The 19,679-nt window shown below is 42.3% G+C and overlaps 1 protein-coding gene across 1 annotated transcript in view; it reads right to left on the reverse strand.

Moving 5' to 3' along the window:
• The window catches only part of SYT12 (synaptotagmin 12), a 63,559-nt gene that overhangs the window by 19,266 nt on the left and 24,614 nt on the right, over positions 1-19,679 (reverse strand). Inside the window, exons 4-6 of the mRNA XM_079991354.1 lie at positions 11,643-11,704; positions 9,879-10,072; positions 9,205-9,594 (exon numbers count right to left, since the gene is read on the reverse strand). Coding sequence (XP_079847480.1) covers positions 9,205-9,594; positions 9,879-10,072; positions 11,643-11,676 — 618 coding nt within the window. The 5' untranslated portion in view covers positions 11,677-11,704. The remainder of the gene's footprint in view (positions 1-9,204; positions 9,595-9,878; positions 10,073-11,642; positions 11,705-19,679) is intronic.

Below are 19,679 nucleotides of genomic sequence, written 5' to 3' on the forward strand. Positions count from 1 at the left end.
TCCACTGTGTTCAAGTTTCACATATGTGGCTTTATATGTCTTATATACAAAGTATACGAATACTAAAAATGGATTTGCACAGAACCTTTGCATCCAACATTACACAAAAATGGTGGGCTAGCAGACACTTGTTCTCAGCCTGATTTATCTCACAGGGCTGCTGTAAGCCTAAAATGCCGCTCTGGGCATGTTATGAGTAGGACAGGTTACAGTTGTAGTAAACAAGTGAACTTTTAAAATACTCTTGCAGCATTCTGAACGAAGCCTGGGTTATAGTTGGCTTAACATTGTTCTAATCTAGTTCGCTTTCCATCTCTTTTCTTTGGAGTGGAGGAGAAGTCTCTCCACCTGGCTAAACACACTGCTTAGATTTCTCAGGGATTCTAGGTAAATCCAGTTGCTTCTGCCACATACATATTAGAAAGCTTCTGACATGATTAAAACATGAAGTAGATGCATTAGCAAAAGGTTTCTTAGCCTAGTGGAAGACCCCAGCGGAGTGCTGGCTTCAGCAGCACATTTACTAAAATTGGAACGATACAGGGAACGCCCCACCTGAACCATGTTGTGACACGCTAGGCAGGAAAAGGAGATTTAAGGTGATGAAAGGAAGATTCATTTTTAGAACAGCAGAGGCGTGGGCACAATATTCATCTCATCCCCCCTTTTTATATAAATTTCACTTTGCAGGTAAGGAAAAAATTATGATTTATTAAAATGTTTATTTCATCACATATTTTCATTTAAAGTAAAATACCCAAACTGGCTGACAACATAATTTAAAAGAGAGAGAGAGAGAGAAATTAGAAGAAGCTAAATGCTTTCCGCACCTACGCAGGGATCGGAACATAGATCTGTGGATTAAGCCTTATAATCTGTTGGAAAACAAGCTTTCTCCGGGAGAGACTGGCTCCTCTCCTAGGCTCCTGGCTTGTTTACCGGTGACCTCCCTGGCTGCAATCCCCGCAAATCCAGGATAGGTCTCAATAGGTGACATCTCCCAGCGTGGGAAAATGCACACCCCCTCCCTCCTTGCTTCCCAGCAGAGAAAGGAGATAGCCAGAAATCTATTTACATCGCTTTATTTCTGACTCTGCAGCACTACAGAAAACATGTCTGATCACTTCAGTTTCCATCCAGCAAGTGGCAGAGACTTCCTGTACTTACGCAAGAGGAAGGTCTCATATTACACTCTGAGCAAATTCCGGTGAATTGCCCTGTGAACTGACTATAACACTGTTTCCCACAGACAGCCCCATCATGTGATGTTTTCAAGTTGGCTGTTTGCAGCTGCGTTGCCCTCATATTGTAACATAATCAACAAACAAATAATATACACAAAGGCATGTAATATATATACAAGGTGGTTCAAGGTCTGTCTTCTTTCCTTTAACATTTTACAACTGCTCAGACCAGCTAATACCTCCACAATGGCAGCACAGGTTTGTTTGTTTAATGTTTTGAAATGCTCCCAGGAAGCGATTGTACATCATATTGTGCAGTTACTTTCTAGTGAATTGTAAAGAGAAAAATGTGCCTTCCACTATCTTCCTACAGGCAGGCACCTTCTCTCCCTTGCCCACCTTACAATGTCATTGTTCGGCTCCCAAAGGGATTGAATCTTGATAGATTAATAAACAAGATGCACTAACTTTATTAATATGACTAATACCTTGGGGTTACAAGACCAATATTACACATCAATCCTTGCATGCATATAGTTCAGGAATTTAAAACCTCTAGTATTCAAGAAACTGGAATGTGTGTAAATAAAACATATTTCTGCTGGATATATGATACAGAGAGTTGGGATCGACTGTTTTGCATGTAGATTAATGTCTGCATTTCTTAGCTGCAGTGATAACACAAATGTGTTGTAAGTCACACAACTTTGGTCCCCTCTGAAATCTCTGATAGGTTTCCCAAGATGTCACATATTCTGTAGGCTGCCAAAGAAACAGGCTGCATTGCAGCAGGGGACCTGGATGTGCTACCAAAGGCATACAAGATGACGGAAACAATGTGGCGTGGCATTAGGAGCACTAGGTGCCAGTGAAATGCCATAGCATGCATGTACTCAATGGAACTGAATTAAATTCCACTCTAAGGTTGAATAATTCTTCAAAGCCTACAATCTTCTAGGTGAAAGGCAAGTATAATGTCATTATTCATGTCTATAGTATGCTCTTCAAACCCTACTGTGATTTGTCATTTGTTGCGTATTGACACAATGAAAGAAGCCAGTGTGCCAACCTTGCACTTTGAGGTGAAGCTCCCATTAGGCGCTGTGCGCTCTGTTACCTGAGAGCTCATTGATGGAAGTGGTTCAACTGAAGCCTGGTTATGAAAAACAACATGCTAAACTAGGTGATAGGGAACCTGTGGACACCAAAGATGTTGTAGGGACTCCAAATCCCATCAGTCCCAGTCAGTATGGCCAATGTTCATGGATGACTGGAGCTATAGCCCAGCAACGTCTGAGGGACCACATGTTTCCCATCCCTGAACCAAACCTTCTGCCATTAAAAAGTACAACTTGGAGACTAGCTGATTAAAGAGACGATGAGGTTAAGCAAGGTGTTGGAGGAACAGAGAGGGGAAAGCTGTAGCTCACTGGGAGAGCATCTGCCTTGCATGAAGATCCCAGGGTCAATGTCTGACATCTCTAGGTAGGGCTGGAAGAGACTTGTGGCTGAAAGCATGGAGAGCTGCTGCATGAAGACAATACTGAGGCAGATGGGTGAATTGGTCTGACTCTGCACAAGGGAGCTTCCTGAAAGCAAACTGCTCATAAGGAACCATGACCATTAGGAGTTTCGGTTTCAACATAAGCAGAAGATCCCAAATTTGAAAGGGGCTATTCTGCTCCACCATTCTAAGACTTCATCTAGAATACTGCATTCACTTCAAGATGCCAACATTAAAGAAGATGCTAACAAACTGGAGAGTTTTAGTGGGAATGGTATGGGGTAGATAAAATGTCTCAAAAGGTAGCTCAGATGAAGAAAAAGTATGTATGGGACTGGGTGTGTTTTGCTCATGGGAAATAATTTTAATAAGTAGTATAGCAGGTTTTCAATACATCTGCAGAACGCAGATGAAGAAGTGTAAACAAGTCATGGGAAAGTAGCTGAAGAAAAACCTAGCAAAATGTCTACAAATCACTACCCACTACGAGAAGGAAAAGAAGGTGGACAGAGACTCAAAGATGTGCAGACTTTCATAACTGAGTGCACTGCACTGCATTTAAGAGAAAGGCAACATGCAACCACTAGCCTCCTATGTGCCACTGCAGCTTGTGCATTCTTATTAAAATCCAGGCAATCTCATTCTTCATTTTCACAAATGTAACCTTCTGGACCGCATGCCTGCACAGGTATATTTCGAGTATGTGAACACTCTGATGGCACTTGTAATGCTGAACAAATATCCCACTCTTGGCAGGAATGCAAGAGATGAAATGTGGGCAACGCTGATTGACACAGGTGTGACGTGACACTGAAAAGATGCTTGCTAGCTACTGTGTGGGAGAGTGATTTAAAACAGAAGAGTTTGGCTCAGCCAGGAAATGATTGAGTAGGTTAAGGGTCAGGCATGCCTTGGGTTAGGTACAAAGCAGAAAAATTATCTGCTTCCCATCACTGCTTTACATGCGCTGTTCTTAATGCAGGAGAGAATGTGATGCTCTCACTACTAAGCATCTCTTCTTGTGGCTTTTAGCAACAGTGGGGAAGGACTGATCTCTGCGCAGATTTGTATAGTCATTAGATGAAAGATGATCTACCAATGTTACTTATTTTCTTAAAATACTGGAGAGCATTAAAAGTGGGGGGAACTAATGTGTCTTTATTACTTGTCACAGGACACTGAGGAGACAATAAGGTCCGTGAATTATAGATAAGAGGTGATAAATAATAAATATCACTAAAGCTTAAATATAGAGAGAATGGTCTTTATTTGATGAGATTTTCTTTTAACCAAAGCTAGTGCCAAGGTATTTGTCAGACAATATTTTGTACCCTTGGAAAATCCAATTGGGTAGTGAGAAGCTTGTCTCTCTCTCTCTCTCTCTCTCTCTCTCTCTCTCTCTCTCTCTCTCTCACACACACACACACACACACACCACTACTGAATAAACAAACCCCAGGAGGAACTGTATGTATGTATCAGACGAAGTTATTGCAAGAAACCCAAAGCTTTGCTTCCCAATGGTGATATGTAAGGGTTTTGCCAAATTTCGCAGACACTGCTTGCGGCTGCAGTATTCCATATATGTCCGGGAAATTCCAGATGTATGGCAACCCTATGATATGTTTGGGAGAAACAAGCCACGAGTGCCAATTTGAATACCGTGGTTAATGGCCAGTGTTATAGCCAAATGCCGTCAATGATTCAACATGCATGTTTACTTGGAAGTAAATTCTACTGTGGGTGGGGGTGAGTGGGGGTTATTTCCTAGTGCACTTATTTAGGATTGCAGCCTGGAAATAGCCATTTTAATCCAACTAGAAAAGTTGCTTTCTATCACTTGCTCACTGATTGAGAAGCAAACCAGTTTGTTGCCACAGCCAAAGAAATAGCAATATGTATTAAGGCTCATGGCCTTGATTTTGCAAAATGGCTTTGCAGAGAGAAGCAAGTTGCCTCCTGTGGCCCTGGTAGGATGAGAAACAGGGGAAACAATCCTTTCAAAAACAATCACACACACATTTTCCAAGCCTAGCAATTGTCCTTATGTTTTCCACATCCAAGCTCCCAACTGCTCTCCTTTTTTGCCAAGCTCATATCAGCTTGTCCAGAAATGCCATTTATACAAATTGCTCTGCCTGTAATACTCCAGTCTACTTGCAGTTGAAGTTAACTGCTGATTTCATCCAGGAGACCAAGCAGTAGTAAAAGAACAGAGCAGATTGTGGTCAGCACCAACACAAGTCTTTCTTCCCTCAGTGAGCTACAACATCATGGAGCTTACATTTATTGAAGGCTGCGAGGAAGCAATGGTTTGTAGGGAAATGGGACGTTTTCTAGATTTTCTACGGTGACCTAACTATTAGCAAATAAATTCAACAAAGCCACACATACAAAAGCTGTGTGAATGCCGCGGTAAGCAGTCTATAAACCACCAAGGCCCCAGATCAGTCATTCGTTTTGCCAGAGAGGCCATTGTGAAAAGGGTGTAAGAGATGTTGGGCCAAAGCCACAAGTGGCCTGTTGACTAGGTTTCTTGCCACATATGTTGTCCCTTCCACAGGCCTCTTTTTACCTCTGAGCTGGCAACTTATGGGATGCTTCTGTCACATCTATCCGATTTGGCCCAATGGCTTCCAACTGCTCAGCCTCTTCAGATTAGCACTTTTTGCCTGCTCGTGTGTGTAAAAGTCTGTGTTGCAAGCAGTCTACCCACAGGAGCAATTTAATGTCTCATGGAACTCTTGCTGGAAACTAATCTGCAGACCTGTAGCTAAAATAATTACCATATGATTTTCATGAAGAAGAATGTGATGCCAACCCACAGCAATTATGTTGAACTTCTGCCACAACATTCCACAACCATTCTCTTAAGCAAGACTGCCGGGGGTGGAGAAGGTGGAATTGAATCAGTCCTTGAATGGAAATTATATTGAGGCATCTGTTTAGAAAACATGGTCGATGTAGGGTTGCCAAATTACCTCGGTGGAAAGATGGCCTGGTCTGCTCTTGTTTCTTTAATAGCAACCTCAAATGCAGGAATTAACAGAAGATTATTCTCATATGATGGCTTCGGCATATCATCAAATGGCTGGTTCAGAAGGTGACAATTCTACTGGTGACTATTTAAGAGTTTCTTTGCCTTTCTTTAAGCAAAAGCATTGGTCTTCCAAGAGGAGCAGTACCATCTCACAAACATAAGGTAAAAAGAATTAAAAAGTGGGTTCCCAAATGCACGTTTGGGCTAAAGGTGGACCCCAAGCCTAAGAGAATGCAGTTAGCAGTGCTGCTAGCATTACATTGTCACCTAGTGACTGCAATGTAGATGAAGAGCAAGGTGAAAAAGCACTGACATTATCGGTTAAATGAATCTGTACCCCAAGAGAAGAAAGACAACTATATTGATTGTTTTTGTACAAGTTCTTCAAGGCCCTCAGCCTAGATGAACCTGCAGAATCAATATATGCGGTTGCCTTCCTGTTCTGGAAATCTTATTCACAACAGGAGCCTTTCCTGAAGGATTAACGGTTTTGGGGTATAAGCCTTGCGATACAAAGTTTCCTCTGTGGAGGTTGTTTGGAATACCATCTGTCAATTTTCTAACTTTTACAGTAGCAATTAAATCTATTCTGTAAGATGAATAAGACATCAGAGATGGAGGCTTTAAGAAAACTTTGTTTTCAAATGGCAGGAATTCACATCTGAGAGGTGAGAATTAGATTAGACTAATTCACAGGAAACAAAACAGGTGCTGGCAAGCTACTGAATCCTGAGTTGCTGCATCCATCTTTGTAAAAAAAGAGACATCAAAGTCCTCAATATTATGCTATGTGAAGTAATTTAAGTAAAGACAATTTAAATCACCAAGAAAAGAAAGCACCTTGAATTAAGTAATTGATTTAAATGTTATTAATGCCTTAAACAAAACCGCTTACTAATTGCTCAACATAAAAAGGTAAAGGTACCCCTGCCCGTACGGGCCAGTCTTGACAGACTCTGGGGTTGTGCGCCCATCTCACTTAAGAGGCCAGGGGCCAGCGCTGTCCGGAGACACTTCCGGGTCACGTGGCCAGCGTGACATCGCTGCTCTGGCGAGCCAGAGCCGCACACGGAAACGCCGTTTACCTTCCCGCTGGTAAGCGGTCCCTATTTATCTACTTGCACCCGGAGGTGCTTTCGAACTGCTAGGTTGGCAGGCGCTGGGACCGAGCAGCGGGAGCGCACCCCGCCGCAGGGATTCGAACCGCCAACCTTTCAATCGGCAAGCCCTAGGCGCTGAGGCTTTAACCCACAGCGCCACCTGCGTCCCAATTGCTCAACATAATCCTGCCTAATTTTCAAAAGAAATTCAAGGCAGCTAACAAATTCAAACATCACTCAGTATTAAAATACATCTCAGCACCCATTCCTAGCCCAAACCATAAGACCAGAACTAAACTACAACAATAATTTCCAGGGCAGGCATAAAAACTAAAATACCAGAAACAAATCAGTCCTCCTCCTAAGCACGTTATCCCTCCACACTTTCTCCAGTCTACCATCTCTTGATAAATTTCCTGCTGCTTCAGTTGTTCATCTTCAGCAAATGCATTGACATCATGCATATTGCTTCTTCCAGATCTCTCTCGTGATAAGGTAGACTCAAGTCCATGAAAGCTTATGTCATAATAAATGCCTTAGTTGTTTTTGCTGAAACAGACTCAAGAGGGCCCCTTTCTACAAATTGTTGTAACAATTTAGCTTCACCATAAGTACCGCTTTTACATACTGTTTGAATGTAACTAAGCAACAGGGACGCAGGTGGCGCTGTGGGTTAAAGCCTCAGCGCCTAGGACTTGCCGATCGAAAGGTCGGCGGTTCGAATCCCTGCGGCGGGGTGCGCTCCCGCTGCTCGGTCCCAGCGCCTGCCAACCTAGCAGTTCGAAAGCACCTCCGGGTGCAAGTAGATAAATAGGGACCGCTTACCAGCGGGAAGGTAAACGGCGTTTCCGTGTGCGGCTCTGGCTCGCCAGAGCAGCGATGTCACGCTGGCCACGTGACCCGGAAGTGTCTCCGGACAGCGCTGGCCCCTGGCCTCTTGAGTGAGATGGGCGCACAACCCCAGAGTCTGTCAAGACTGGCCCGTATGGGCAGGGGTACCTTTACCTTTAAGCAACAGGGTGGACAAATATGTGGCCACACAGTGTGATGTATTCTGCCTAGGAAATGGGTGAGGGGAACATTGACTAAATAGGCCTCAAGTCACTGCCAGTTTTACAGTTCAGCAACCCTGTGATCACACTGCTTCTGACAACTGATTCCTATTCAGCAAGATAATGTATGAAGAGGACTTGCATTATCCCTCTCTTGAACTATGGGAAATCTCTGGAGTCTTGAAAAGGAGGAATCAGTGGTGCAGTGTCGTTTTCCTTCCCTTAACTCATAAATAGCTAGGGATGATGTTTCCCTTTTTGGCAAAAGCTACCAGAGCACCCAGTCAACCTACACCCACAAGGTACTTTCATAAACCATGGGTTTAATTATATAATTGCTGCTGCTTCATTGAGCAATAGCTGCTCATAGACCCTAGAAATGCAGGTTGTCTCATTGCATCAAAGCAGGCAAAGGTGTGACACATGACTCTATGGGCCATCACAGATTGCAACATCAAGGCAGCTAAATTCATCTCAAGTTAGGAAATTTCTAACGAAGATTAAACCCGAAGGGCTGAAATAGCTAGACAGCCAATCCTATTGGCTTTGAATATTTATTTTCATTTATAAAACATTACGTCTCTAATTAAAGAACAAATAAAGCAATGTACAATTTAAAAAATCCATACATTCTAACAATAGCTCTCTTAAAGACAGATAACACATAACTCTAGCAAATCCAATTCTAAAAAGCTCAAACAGTCTACACCAGTAAAGGCACAATCAAATCAGGACAGTCCCTTGAGAGCCCATTTCTACTTTAACTAGATTCCAAACCCCAAACATTCCACATAAAATGGTGTGAAAAGGTGTTGGTTTACTCTGCTTAAAGAATTGTCTAAAAACCTGTATCTGAGAAACCAATCCAATGGAGTAAGTGTGGATGGGCACTTAATTGCAGCAAACATTCTTTCACCCCTATTCTAAGGAAGTCAACACTTATATGATCTATTGAACTGAAGCACAGGAAGAACAAGATGGTTTGATACTCACAGCATGCCATACTAGCAGGCTCATGGCCAGTTAATTCATTACACAGTTCCTAGAATGCAGATGTGGATCACACACAACACATTTTTGCATGATTGAGAAACTTCAGACCAACTCAACATTCCCTCAGGAATCTGAAATCAACTATAAGTGAAGATCAAAAAAGTGCCTAGATCTCACCACTTGAACAACTAAGCTAACAACAATACAGCATAAAAACTCCAAAAAATAAACATATGTTCATTTGATTGGAAGATACAGTGAAAAACATCCTGAGCATTCGCTATTATGTAATGCACCACTGTATACAAGTAAAAATGGTGGAGAAACTTACCCTTGAAATGCCAACTATTTGCTCATCCGGAAGCAAACTGATGCGCACAAAGCATGATTCAAAGTTGACATCTTCCTTCTCCATGAGATCTTTGCCCTGTAGCAGTGTAACATGCAAGGTGTTGGAGTTCACATTGTATTCCATATTGACTTCCACCTGTCCCACTGTGAACTCATGGCCAAAGTTATTACCAATTGAGGAGACAGAACTGAGAGAATCGGTGGAGATGGACTTTTTCAGGGGCCCATAGGGAGCCAACTCAAGGTCTTTGTTCATCAGCTCCAAAGTGCCCAACTCATTAATGTTTTCGAAGGTGTCATCCATTTTCAGGCTGGGCTTGCGAACAGGAGAGGTTCTTTCTCCTGCCTTTCGGAAGTTGCTCGCAGCTCTCTACAGACAGTAAGCAGAACAGAAAGCTAGTCAGAGCTCAAGATTAACTTCAAACTATTTACTACTGTAAAACATCAACCTTTTGCAGGCCCCAGAGTTTAATTTCCCCACATGCCCTCGTAGTCCCACCATTGAATAAAATTCTGAACTCAAGTGGGAGCTCTTAATCAAATCTGCTATTATGATGGCGCACAGGGGGGAATGGATGATTGTGGTAACTGATGCCCTTTACCTTTGTGGTAAAGGTAATTGTGGTATGATTGTGGTAACTCAATGCCCTTTACCTTTTGCTTGATCTGAGAATATGTGGTCCCATATTTTTGTTCTAGGTATCTGTAGTCGTAGTTTGGAAATGGAGACGGTGCAGGATAGCTGCCAGACCTCCATAACTTCCACAGGTTTACTCCAGCTATTCCCAGCAGAACAAGTGCTCCAGTAATATAGATACCTATTTCCCATCCAGGTGGACTTCTTATGACTGGAAGAAGAGAGAGAGTTATCATGGCACATTGAAATCTTATAGAAACATTATAGGAATATTAAGTAAGTGGCCTTCTGTGTAGTATCTTCTGTGATGAGGGTGCAAATTAAGGTTCTAACCGTTCTTAATTCATAACCACCACCAACCCCACACCAACAGTCCACAACATTGTTTTCGCACAAAACTGCACCACAATGGCTTGACGCAACAGAACACATCTTTCTTTTCAAATCTAAACTATAGGCTCTCTGTACAGTGAACTATCTAAGAAAATATGTGATTGCTTAGCATAACAGGATTTTTTGTTTACAGCCATTGAAGTAACTTCCCAAATTTAGGAAAATTACAACACTTTGTTTTTATCATCACTCTGTTTCTGTTCATAAGAAAAATCTTTCATTAAATGATTTCACATTATTCAGTTCTTGTTCAATATTTTTGATGGCTGATCTGTGAATACTACCCATTACTAGTTTATAAAGAAGCATTTTCTTTCTTTCAGCTTTTCAAAACTGATCTATTTTTCCTCTTACCATTGAGAATAAAAATGTGTTTATTTCTTCATGGTTTCGGAAAACATTTCCTCCCTACATTTTGACTTTTGGCTTTCAAATATTCTGTTTCTATATGTATCCAAGCAGTCTCCTCACCAGACTTGGACTGCAATAATCTTTTCAATGTAGATAGATGGCCCACTGTTCAACCATGCTATGAATTTCATACTGGCACAGAAAATTGCTCCCACCTGATTATGATAAATGGGAACAGCTTTCAAGCAAACACACATTCTACAGTTTGCAGTGATCTACAAGAAGTGGCAATAAGATACACACTTGAACCAACTTAACGCACAACTTCTTCACATACCAAGTACTGCTGTGTTTCTAGAAAGACAGGTATTCACACAACTGCTTCCAAGAGACCTGAAGGCCCATATACTTTCACTAGCTATTTTCCAACAGAGAAATTCATTTGAAAAACCTCTAGTAACCAGCTGAGACAATATGGTTCTTTGCTTGGAAACAGATGAATCAATGGCCAGACGTTAATACTGAGCAACAACACGTCTACAATCCCTAGCCTGGTGCCTTCCAAATTTCAACTACAACACCCATCATCCTTGACTATGCTGGTTGGGGCTGTTGTAGTCCAAAACATCTGGAGGACATTGGACTGGGGGTAGGCCACCAAATACTCTCCTCAAGCATCTTCTTTCCACAGACCTTAACTAGAGAACTTGCTCGGTGTGCACTTGGTAGTATTGAGCTTCTCATAAATCTCTCACCATCTCACCTAGCTTGGCCCTTAGAATAAGTTCTTACGTTAGAAAGCTACTGGATTGAAGGTAAGGGCTTCATCAAATGATATATGTGAGATGCAGCCCTCAGTATTTGTCTGGATACCCTCCTGTCTCTGGGGCTGTAAGAGTTTTCTGGATGTTCTGTCCAGAAAATGTCTAAATGGAAGGCACATCACATTATTACTGTTTGAGCAGGGAGACTTTTACCAAGACTGACATCTCCAAACAAAACCCTAGCACAGTTTGTTCAGCATTCAAGATACTCACCACTGAGTTGGTGCTCAGCAACGTTATTATCCATGGTGACTATCCTGAGTAAGGGCAGTTACCTAGAAGAACACACAAACAAAAACAGTGAGGAAATCAAGACAATGCTGTATGACACTGAGAGTACCTCAAGACCAGATTTATTCTATAACTAATTAATGAAAAGCTAATGCAACCCCTTTCTTCTGTTTCCACAATGATTGGCACAACAACTGGGAAGGGATCCTGCTGTTTTTAGTCATTTTTTGTTCTTTAGTCTGCCCTCTTGCATTTATTTTAGTTTCACTGGATTGTGTTGGGTGCTTTAATTACTTTTATTGTATGCAGTCTAGAAACTTTGGTGTACAGCATCTAGTACATGTATGTAGTATTATGACTACGACACTACTAAAAGCAGAAATGACATTACACACTTTGCTACACATACAAAATATTCCTTTGCATTCTGTCATGGGAAGCCCAATCCTCTTAGGCTGCTTTGGCTACAGAGGTGCTACAAGTGCTGCAGCATCCTGTGTCCCTGTGAAGTGGAGCAGTGCCTTTCTCTGCTCCTGTATTACTGGGCCAATGGGCTTGTTGGCCCAATGCTCCAATGGCTCTAACAGCAGCAGGCCTGCCCATATCACTGAAGAGGCCCCTTAGCCCTGTAGTCCCTGGAACTAGACCATGCTGGTGTAGGAGAGTTGATGGCTACTGCTAGGCCAGTGTCAGGCCAAAAGGGTTTAACTGCTTGAGGTCCGGGACCAAGAGTCCCAGATCCCAAACTCTAACCCCATTGCATAATAAAGCAAAGGATCCAGTCATCATGGTTTTAAGAGTACATTTATATGGCAGCTTCCCCTCCACTCTTTTTTTTTCATATTTCTGCATTAAGCTTTGCATTTCATTCTGTTTCACCCAAGAATCTTCAGATCAAATTAGCCACACTTCAGTCCCATTTAAATCAACAGAACTTTACACACTCATTGGCTAATTTTATGGGACAGAAATGTCACTAACTTAGTCTGGATCTAAACCACTGTGGTATGGCTGCCACCTAATTTCCAAACAGAGGCATGTTTAATCGTTTAATGCCTTTAATCGTTGTGTGATAGGTAGCTCAACAAATGCTACTTTCCCCAACATGAAAAGGATGAAACGTGGGATTTAAACAAATAATAATCTGTCATGCAGTTGTTATATGCATATGGAAAGCAAAAAGCTGAGAACCCTGTTGGTCAATTTTCTTTTTGGTTAATCTGCATCTTGAAATAATAATAATAATAATAATTTTATTATTTATTCCCCGACCATTTGGGTGGGTTTCCCCAGCCACTCTGGGGGGCTTACAGCATATTTAAAAACAAAATAAAAACATCAAGCATTAAAAACCTCCTGATACAGGGCTGCCTTCAGATGTCTTCTAAAATTTGTGTAATTCTCTATCTCCTTGACATCTGAAGGGAGGGCATTCCACAGGGAGGGTGCTACTACTGAGAAGGCCTTCTGCCTGGTTCCCTGTAACTTCGCTTCTTGCAGTGAGGGAACCAGCAGAAGACCCTCAGAGGAGGAGCTCAGTGTCTTGGTTGGACAATGGGGATGGAGAAATCCCCTGTTTAGGCCTGCTGCAATATAATCACCATTGTGGCACAGTTGTTCCCGAAAGCTTCTCTTCCCCAAAGGCTTCCCTTTAAGGTTAGCCTCATGGTAACCAGCTCCATGCAGCTCATGCTGATGGTAACCAAATCGTGAAATATATTAGCATGGGTAGAATTTTATCTAAAATATGGGGATAACAATACAGTCTCTTTCTGCTGGGCTACTGTAAGCAAAATTAGCAGCCAACAACCTAATAAGAGAAAAACCACCATGTATGTTGTTTTAGTTTATTGTTTTTGATACGGATACCAGGTTACTTTGGTGGATGAAGCAGGGACATAGTTTTGATCACCCACCCAGATTTTATTTTATTTTTTGGGGGGGGGGAGAGACTAGCTGCCACAGGCAGCCAATAACACCAAGGCAGCATCCATCTGGCTGAGTTCCCAATGGCATATGAATTAGGCCTTGGAGTTTGCATTGTAAACTCTTCCAATAACCAGCAGTGTCCCAATGGTCTGCAAGAGAAAACAAGTTTACAGTCTCAGCCAGTGTGCTCAGTGTACACTTATGCAAGAAGAGATTCTTCTCTGTCTTTTGGCACTGCATGAGTCACCAGTGCATGGTGTTTTGTGGAAATGCGTTATTAAAACCTGCTTCTCAAGTACATCACCCCGGATTAGAGGTCACTGATTGCTGGAACCTTGCAAAATTACTACACTACAACCTGCCAGTGGAGGAGGTCCACTGATTTATCTTTCATTCCTGAAGGCTCTTTCTTTGCTTGCTGGGGAGGAATTACTGCATGGTTCCATTCCGTGTCCAGCTGATGAATGGCCCTGTAAGGGTTTGCTTGAGAATTTCCTGCTTACCCTCTATCCATCTGAGCAGGGAGTGACCCCATGTTTTTCATCGAGAACCTCCATCAATATTTTGCATTACAACTCTTAGTGGGTAAGCTGAATATTCAGATGTATGAGGAGCAGGTTTCCCTACAAAGTCTCCCCTAACTCAGCATCTCATGGTCTTTTGAAAAAGACCCTGCAATGCAGAAAAGGTGGATTCATGTTTAGTTGTATTGAGAATCCCCAGATACCGATGAATACCTTAATTTTAAAGCCTATGTCATGGAGTGGCTAGATGCACAGGTTTGGTGAGAGGCACCAGCTGGGGAGCCCCCAAAGGAAGACTGCTCAGAGCCAGGGGATTGGTGGTGGGATGACAGTGAGTGGTCGGAGGGACAAGAGGGAGAAAGAACAGACTGGGAGGAGGAAGGGTAATACGCAGGGGAGGTAACAGGGTTTAGTGAGCAGGAAGAGTCTGTTTCAGACTCTGAGGCAGAAGAGGGGGCTGGAGAGGTGTGGGACCAGGAGACAAGAGAGGCAGGATGATGAAGTTGGGTAGTCTCCCTCTCCTGAAAGTCTCCCCTTCCAGCTGCACCCTATGTTAGGATATTCCGTTCCACCTTAAGGAACAGGCATGACTGTTGTGTGTCACATGCCTGTTTACACTCCAGCACAGCTTGCTGGGAACTTCCGTTTGTGTATAGCTTTTGCTTATGTGCTGTTTGCTTGGACACGAAGGAGAGAAGACATGTTTTCCTTTTGCCCTGATGTATGCTGAATAAACTGCTTGTAAATATGCTCACACAGCCGTCTCCCTGCCACTTCTGTTGTGAAGCGTTATTTACTCTGCTGAGTTGCATGCTCCAGCTTCTGAAGACTTCTGAAGCTCGGGTCGCAGTTTCATACTGATCCAAGGACTTGAGATCGCCCGGCACACCGGCCGGTGGGCTGGGGCCAGTTGGGGGCCTGCCAATTGCCCCGATTCCTTGGCTGCATCCCAACACCCAGCTCTCCTCCCCCTTGGTCTCCTAGGGCATGCAGGGAAATTAAGCAGGTTGAACAGAAATCAGTTTTGTGCAGGCACAGTTTGAGACTGCTTGGGAAAGACCCAGCAGAGAAGTAGCCTGAGTGGGCACTGGGAAGGCGGGGACCTTTAGTCCTCACACCTGCCTCATCAGGGCAAGACCTGCAGAGAAAGGTTGCTGGGACCACTAGGCTGCAGTGCTTCTGTTTCACTTCTATTCTGCATGGGCCATATTATCTCTTCCAGGCTCTTCACGCTTCCTGAAGAACAGACAGTATTATTAAAGAGGCAACTTTCTGGCTTAGAGCACAGCGCTCTGGCAACTTCCTCTCTCTTCTTGCCTGCCTGCTGCACTGCAGTATATGAAGCCCCAGGTATGGGAGGAGGGAGTCCCACAAGGGCAATCTGGCTCAAGGGGTACTGTGTGAGGGGTCTCAGTTCAGGGGTCCCTGGCTTCATGTCAGGCCTTGGGTATGGGGGTCCAGCACTTCCATGGCTTGCTCCATTAGGCCTCTTGATTTGGCTGGCTCCTCTGTCTTTGGGTCAGAGTCCTGGTGGTTGTTTGAGATTTGGAAGGCTATTGGAAAAGTTTACAACATTGTCTACCATCTGTCTGTGGCTCTCTGCTTTTTGTTACTTATGGTTTTACTGAATTGCTGTGTGCCCAATGATATATTGGGAAGAATCAGGCTTGGATGCCATCCATCACAGTAGATTCCGAGGACGTACTTAAGCAAAAATATATTCCAAAGTTTTCATCAACATCAGCTTTATTTGATGCATTCCATTCACAGAAGGAACTCATTTACATTATATTGGACTATTTATTATTTCCGTCACATACCGTTTTCATGGATTATTTATTATTTCTGTTATAGACAAGCTTCATGTTGGTTGTTTAAATTTGTTGAGGCTTAGTTTTGCGATGTGTTGTATTTTCATTAATGCATGGGTCTTTTATGGCTTATTGGCTGCAACTCATATCATATTGTATAATATAATATCACAGGTTTGAGCCCACTGTTGTATTTTTGTTTTATCACCTATTTATCATATTTGTCACTGATTGGTCTGTGATTTGGTCATTTTGCTTGAGGTTTGGATCATGATATCAAGTTGTAGAGCTAAGAAAATTGACAGCAGCTTGAATAAAGGATACTTCATGTACAAAACCCATATCAAAAGGAAAAAGCCATAGTGGTTTAACACAGAACAGTGGGGTTATAGTAAGAAAGGAAGGAAGTGAAGATACTTTGGGGCAGTTTATGTTAGTCCTCACCCATTATTTTTTTAAAAAGTAATCAAACTCAAAATGTACACGTGCTAACAACTCAAAAAACATTGGGCCACGACTTCCAGTCGGCGCCAACGCTGAATGGCGGCTCTTTCCCCGATCTCCGGAGAAAGAGCTGCTTCACGAGTTCGGGTCTGACCGCTACGGCGAAGCGGAGACCCCTAAAATCACAGGCGCGGAAGCCTGTGAACAAGGAGACTCGGTGGGCACCTTTTGCGCCCCCCTTTACTGCAAAAGAGCCTTTTTAAAGGCTCCGGAGGAGCATCGGGGGATCGTGCGGTGCTGAGAGTCGTTACCCAGCCCGTGAAGTGAAGCCGCGTCGCCATAAGCGGAGAGCGCCGATTCCTTCCTGAAATTTGGACTGAAATTGAAATACCCGTAAGTAGGATTGGGAAACCTACTGGGATCATAAAAAAAAAAGTTTGAAAATTTGGCCGAAAACGGGGGGGTAAATAAAGGAAGTCTGCCTCCCCCGGCTTGCATGACTTTTAAAGCAACGGAACTGGAGAGCTGTAATTGAAGGAAAGATAACTTTGAACTTTTGAATTACCTAACTTTGGCATTGAACTTTAACTACCCCTCCAGCAAGCAGGAGCAGGGGGGGAAGAAAAGGAAATTTGGCTTAACCTGCGTGAGAGGAAATTTAATTTTTTTAAAAAAATAAAATTTTTATTAATTTCCAAATTTTTAACATAAACAAAAACAACATAAAAACAAACACAAAAAATCATATTTTCTTAACCTTATTTCCATAACCCTCTTTTCCCGGACTTCCCCATACCTTTCCCTTTTTGCATCCTTAATTATAAGCCATTATTCAGCAACCCTTCTTAACCAAAAAAATATAAATTCATTCTCTTTTTCAATTCCACCCTAAAATTAAACACAATTTCCCGCTGCAATTCTACATCTTCTTTTCCCTCAGCATTTTAGCACTCCTCAATTTTATAATAGTTCTTAAGATACATCTTAAATTTCTTCCAATCTTCTTCCACAGTCTCTTTCTCTTGGTCGCGGATTCTGCCGGTCATTTCTGCCAATCCCATAAAGTCAATCACTTTCGCCTGCCATTCCTCCAGCGTGGGTAGCTCTTGTGTCTTCCAATACTTTGCTAGAAGAATCCTTGCTGCCGTAGTAGCATACAAAAAGAAATTCTTATCCTTCTTCGGCACCAACTGGCCGACCATACCCAAGAGAAATGCCTCTGGTTTCTTGTTAAAGGTGCACTTAAGCACTTGCTTAATTTCATTATAAATCATTTCCCAGAAGGCCTTAATCTTTGGGCAGGTCCACCAAAGGTGGAAAAAGGTACCTTCAGTCTCTTTACATTTCCAACATTTGTTATTGGGCAAATGGTAAATCTTCGCAAGCTTGACTGGGGTCATGTACCACCTGTAAATCATTTTCATGATGTTTTCTCGTAAGGCATTGCATGCCGTGAATTTAATACCTGTGGTCCATAACTGCTCCCAGTCAGCAAACATAATGTCATGACCTATGTCCTGTGCCCATTTAACCATAGCAGACTTCACTGTCTCCTCTAATGTATTCCACTTCAACAGCAAGTTATACATTCTTGATAAATTCTTAGTATTGGGTTCTAACAGTTCTGTTTCTAGTTTCGATTTCTCCACCTGGAAACCAATTTTCCTGTCTTGTTTATAGGCCTCCATTATTTGAAAATAATGGAGCCAATCTCGTACCTTGGACTTTATTCGTGAGAGGAAATTTAAGTGATTAATTCCTGCTGTCTCTGACTCTGGGAACGGACTGCCTGGGTGAAGCGCTTTGACAGGAACTGTCTGACAGAACCTGCTGTAAAGTGGAGAGCTTATAGATACAATTTTGGGACTTTACAGATACAATCTTTGGAACTTTAGAGAAATAAATATTGTTGTGCTCTTTCTCCAAGAGGGCTTTTGGTTTCTTTGTTTCTCCTACTTATTGGATACAATGTACTGCTCCCTCTAGAGGGCTGAAAGGCTACAGTTTGTAACATAGACTGTCAAATAAAAACAAGTCACTGGATTTTTCCATTTAAGAGCTGTTCCTGTGGGAACGACCTTGGGACATGAGTGGTTCCGCAGAAGACATAACAACAAGATCTAAGGCTAAAGCTGCACAAAAGAAAAGAGGCTCAATATCAGGTTTAGCCGGACAGGAGAAAGGAACAAACGTATTCATGGAATCAGTGACTCAAGCATTACTTAAAATAAATGAATCTTTAGAAAATCTGACCAAGCAGAGTACAGAGAATACCAAACAATTGACAGAACTTACAACAAAATTGGACTTGAACACAAAAAGTATTACATCTAACACAGAGACCATAAATAAATTGGTTCAAGAAAACGCTACAATTCGAAAAATTGCAGAAGAGGCTAAAGCCACTGCTGAAAACACACAGGAAAGACTAACACCAGTCTGCAAGAAGTTGGATCAACATGAGGCGGCCTTGTCTTTATGGGAGATGCAGAGGAAAGAGAGGAATTTGAGATTTAGGTTGGTCCCTGAAAGTGAAGGGGACAACCTAGTGGACTTTCTCACAAAAGAGTTATCGGAATTTTGGCAGGTAAATCCAGAGGGAGACGACTTTAAGATAACAACCGCCTTCAGATTGGGCAGAAGGCAAGGCAGGAAGATCCCAAGGGACTGTCTGATAACTTTGAGATCCAAAGAGGAAAGAGATAAAATTTTAAATTTACATTACCAGAGAACCCTTCAGATCGGAAATGCTACTGTTCAAATTTACAAGGACATCCCAAAATACATTTTGGAGGCAAGAAAATATTTTAAGAATCTGGTTGACCTGCTGAAGCAGAATAACATACCTTTCAGGTGGGAATTTCCACAAGGCTTGTCTTTTAATTTCAAAGGAAAAAAAGTCAAAATAAAAACAGTGCAAGATAAAGAACAATTCCTAGGCAGATACGAGGAGGACCTTGTGAAAGGAGCCTCTGATTCGACCTCTGAGGCAGACCTTGGAAACTTGACATTTGGACTGAAATCACCTTTGGAAGAACAGCTGCAGGGAGCAGCGGGAGGCAACTAACTAAAAATGTCTCTGCAATTTTTAACTTGGAATTGTAATGGGCTCAACCTTCCCAGAAAAAGGCGTGAGGTTTTTCATATTTTGAAAAAAGAACAATTGGATTTGATATGTATACAAGAAACCCACATAACAAGGGCTCACAGAAGATTGCTTATAAATAAAAGATTAGGACAGGAATTTATTTCATCAGATAAAGTCAAGAAAAGAGAAGTGGTGATTTATGCAAAGGAAAAATTGGCCCCAA

This window comes from Podarcis cretensis (assembly GCF_951804945.1).
Source record: "Podarcis cretensis genome assembly, chromosome: 1".
Taxonomy (NCBI): domain Eukaryota; kingdom Metazoa; phylum Chordata; class Lepidosauria; order Squamata; family Lacertidae; genus Podarcis; species Podarcis cretensis.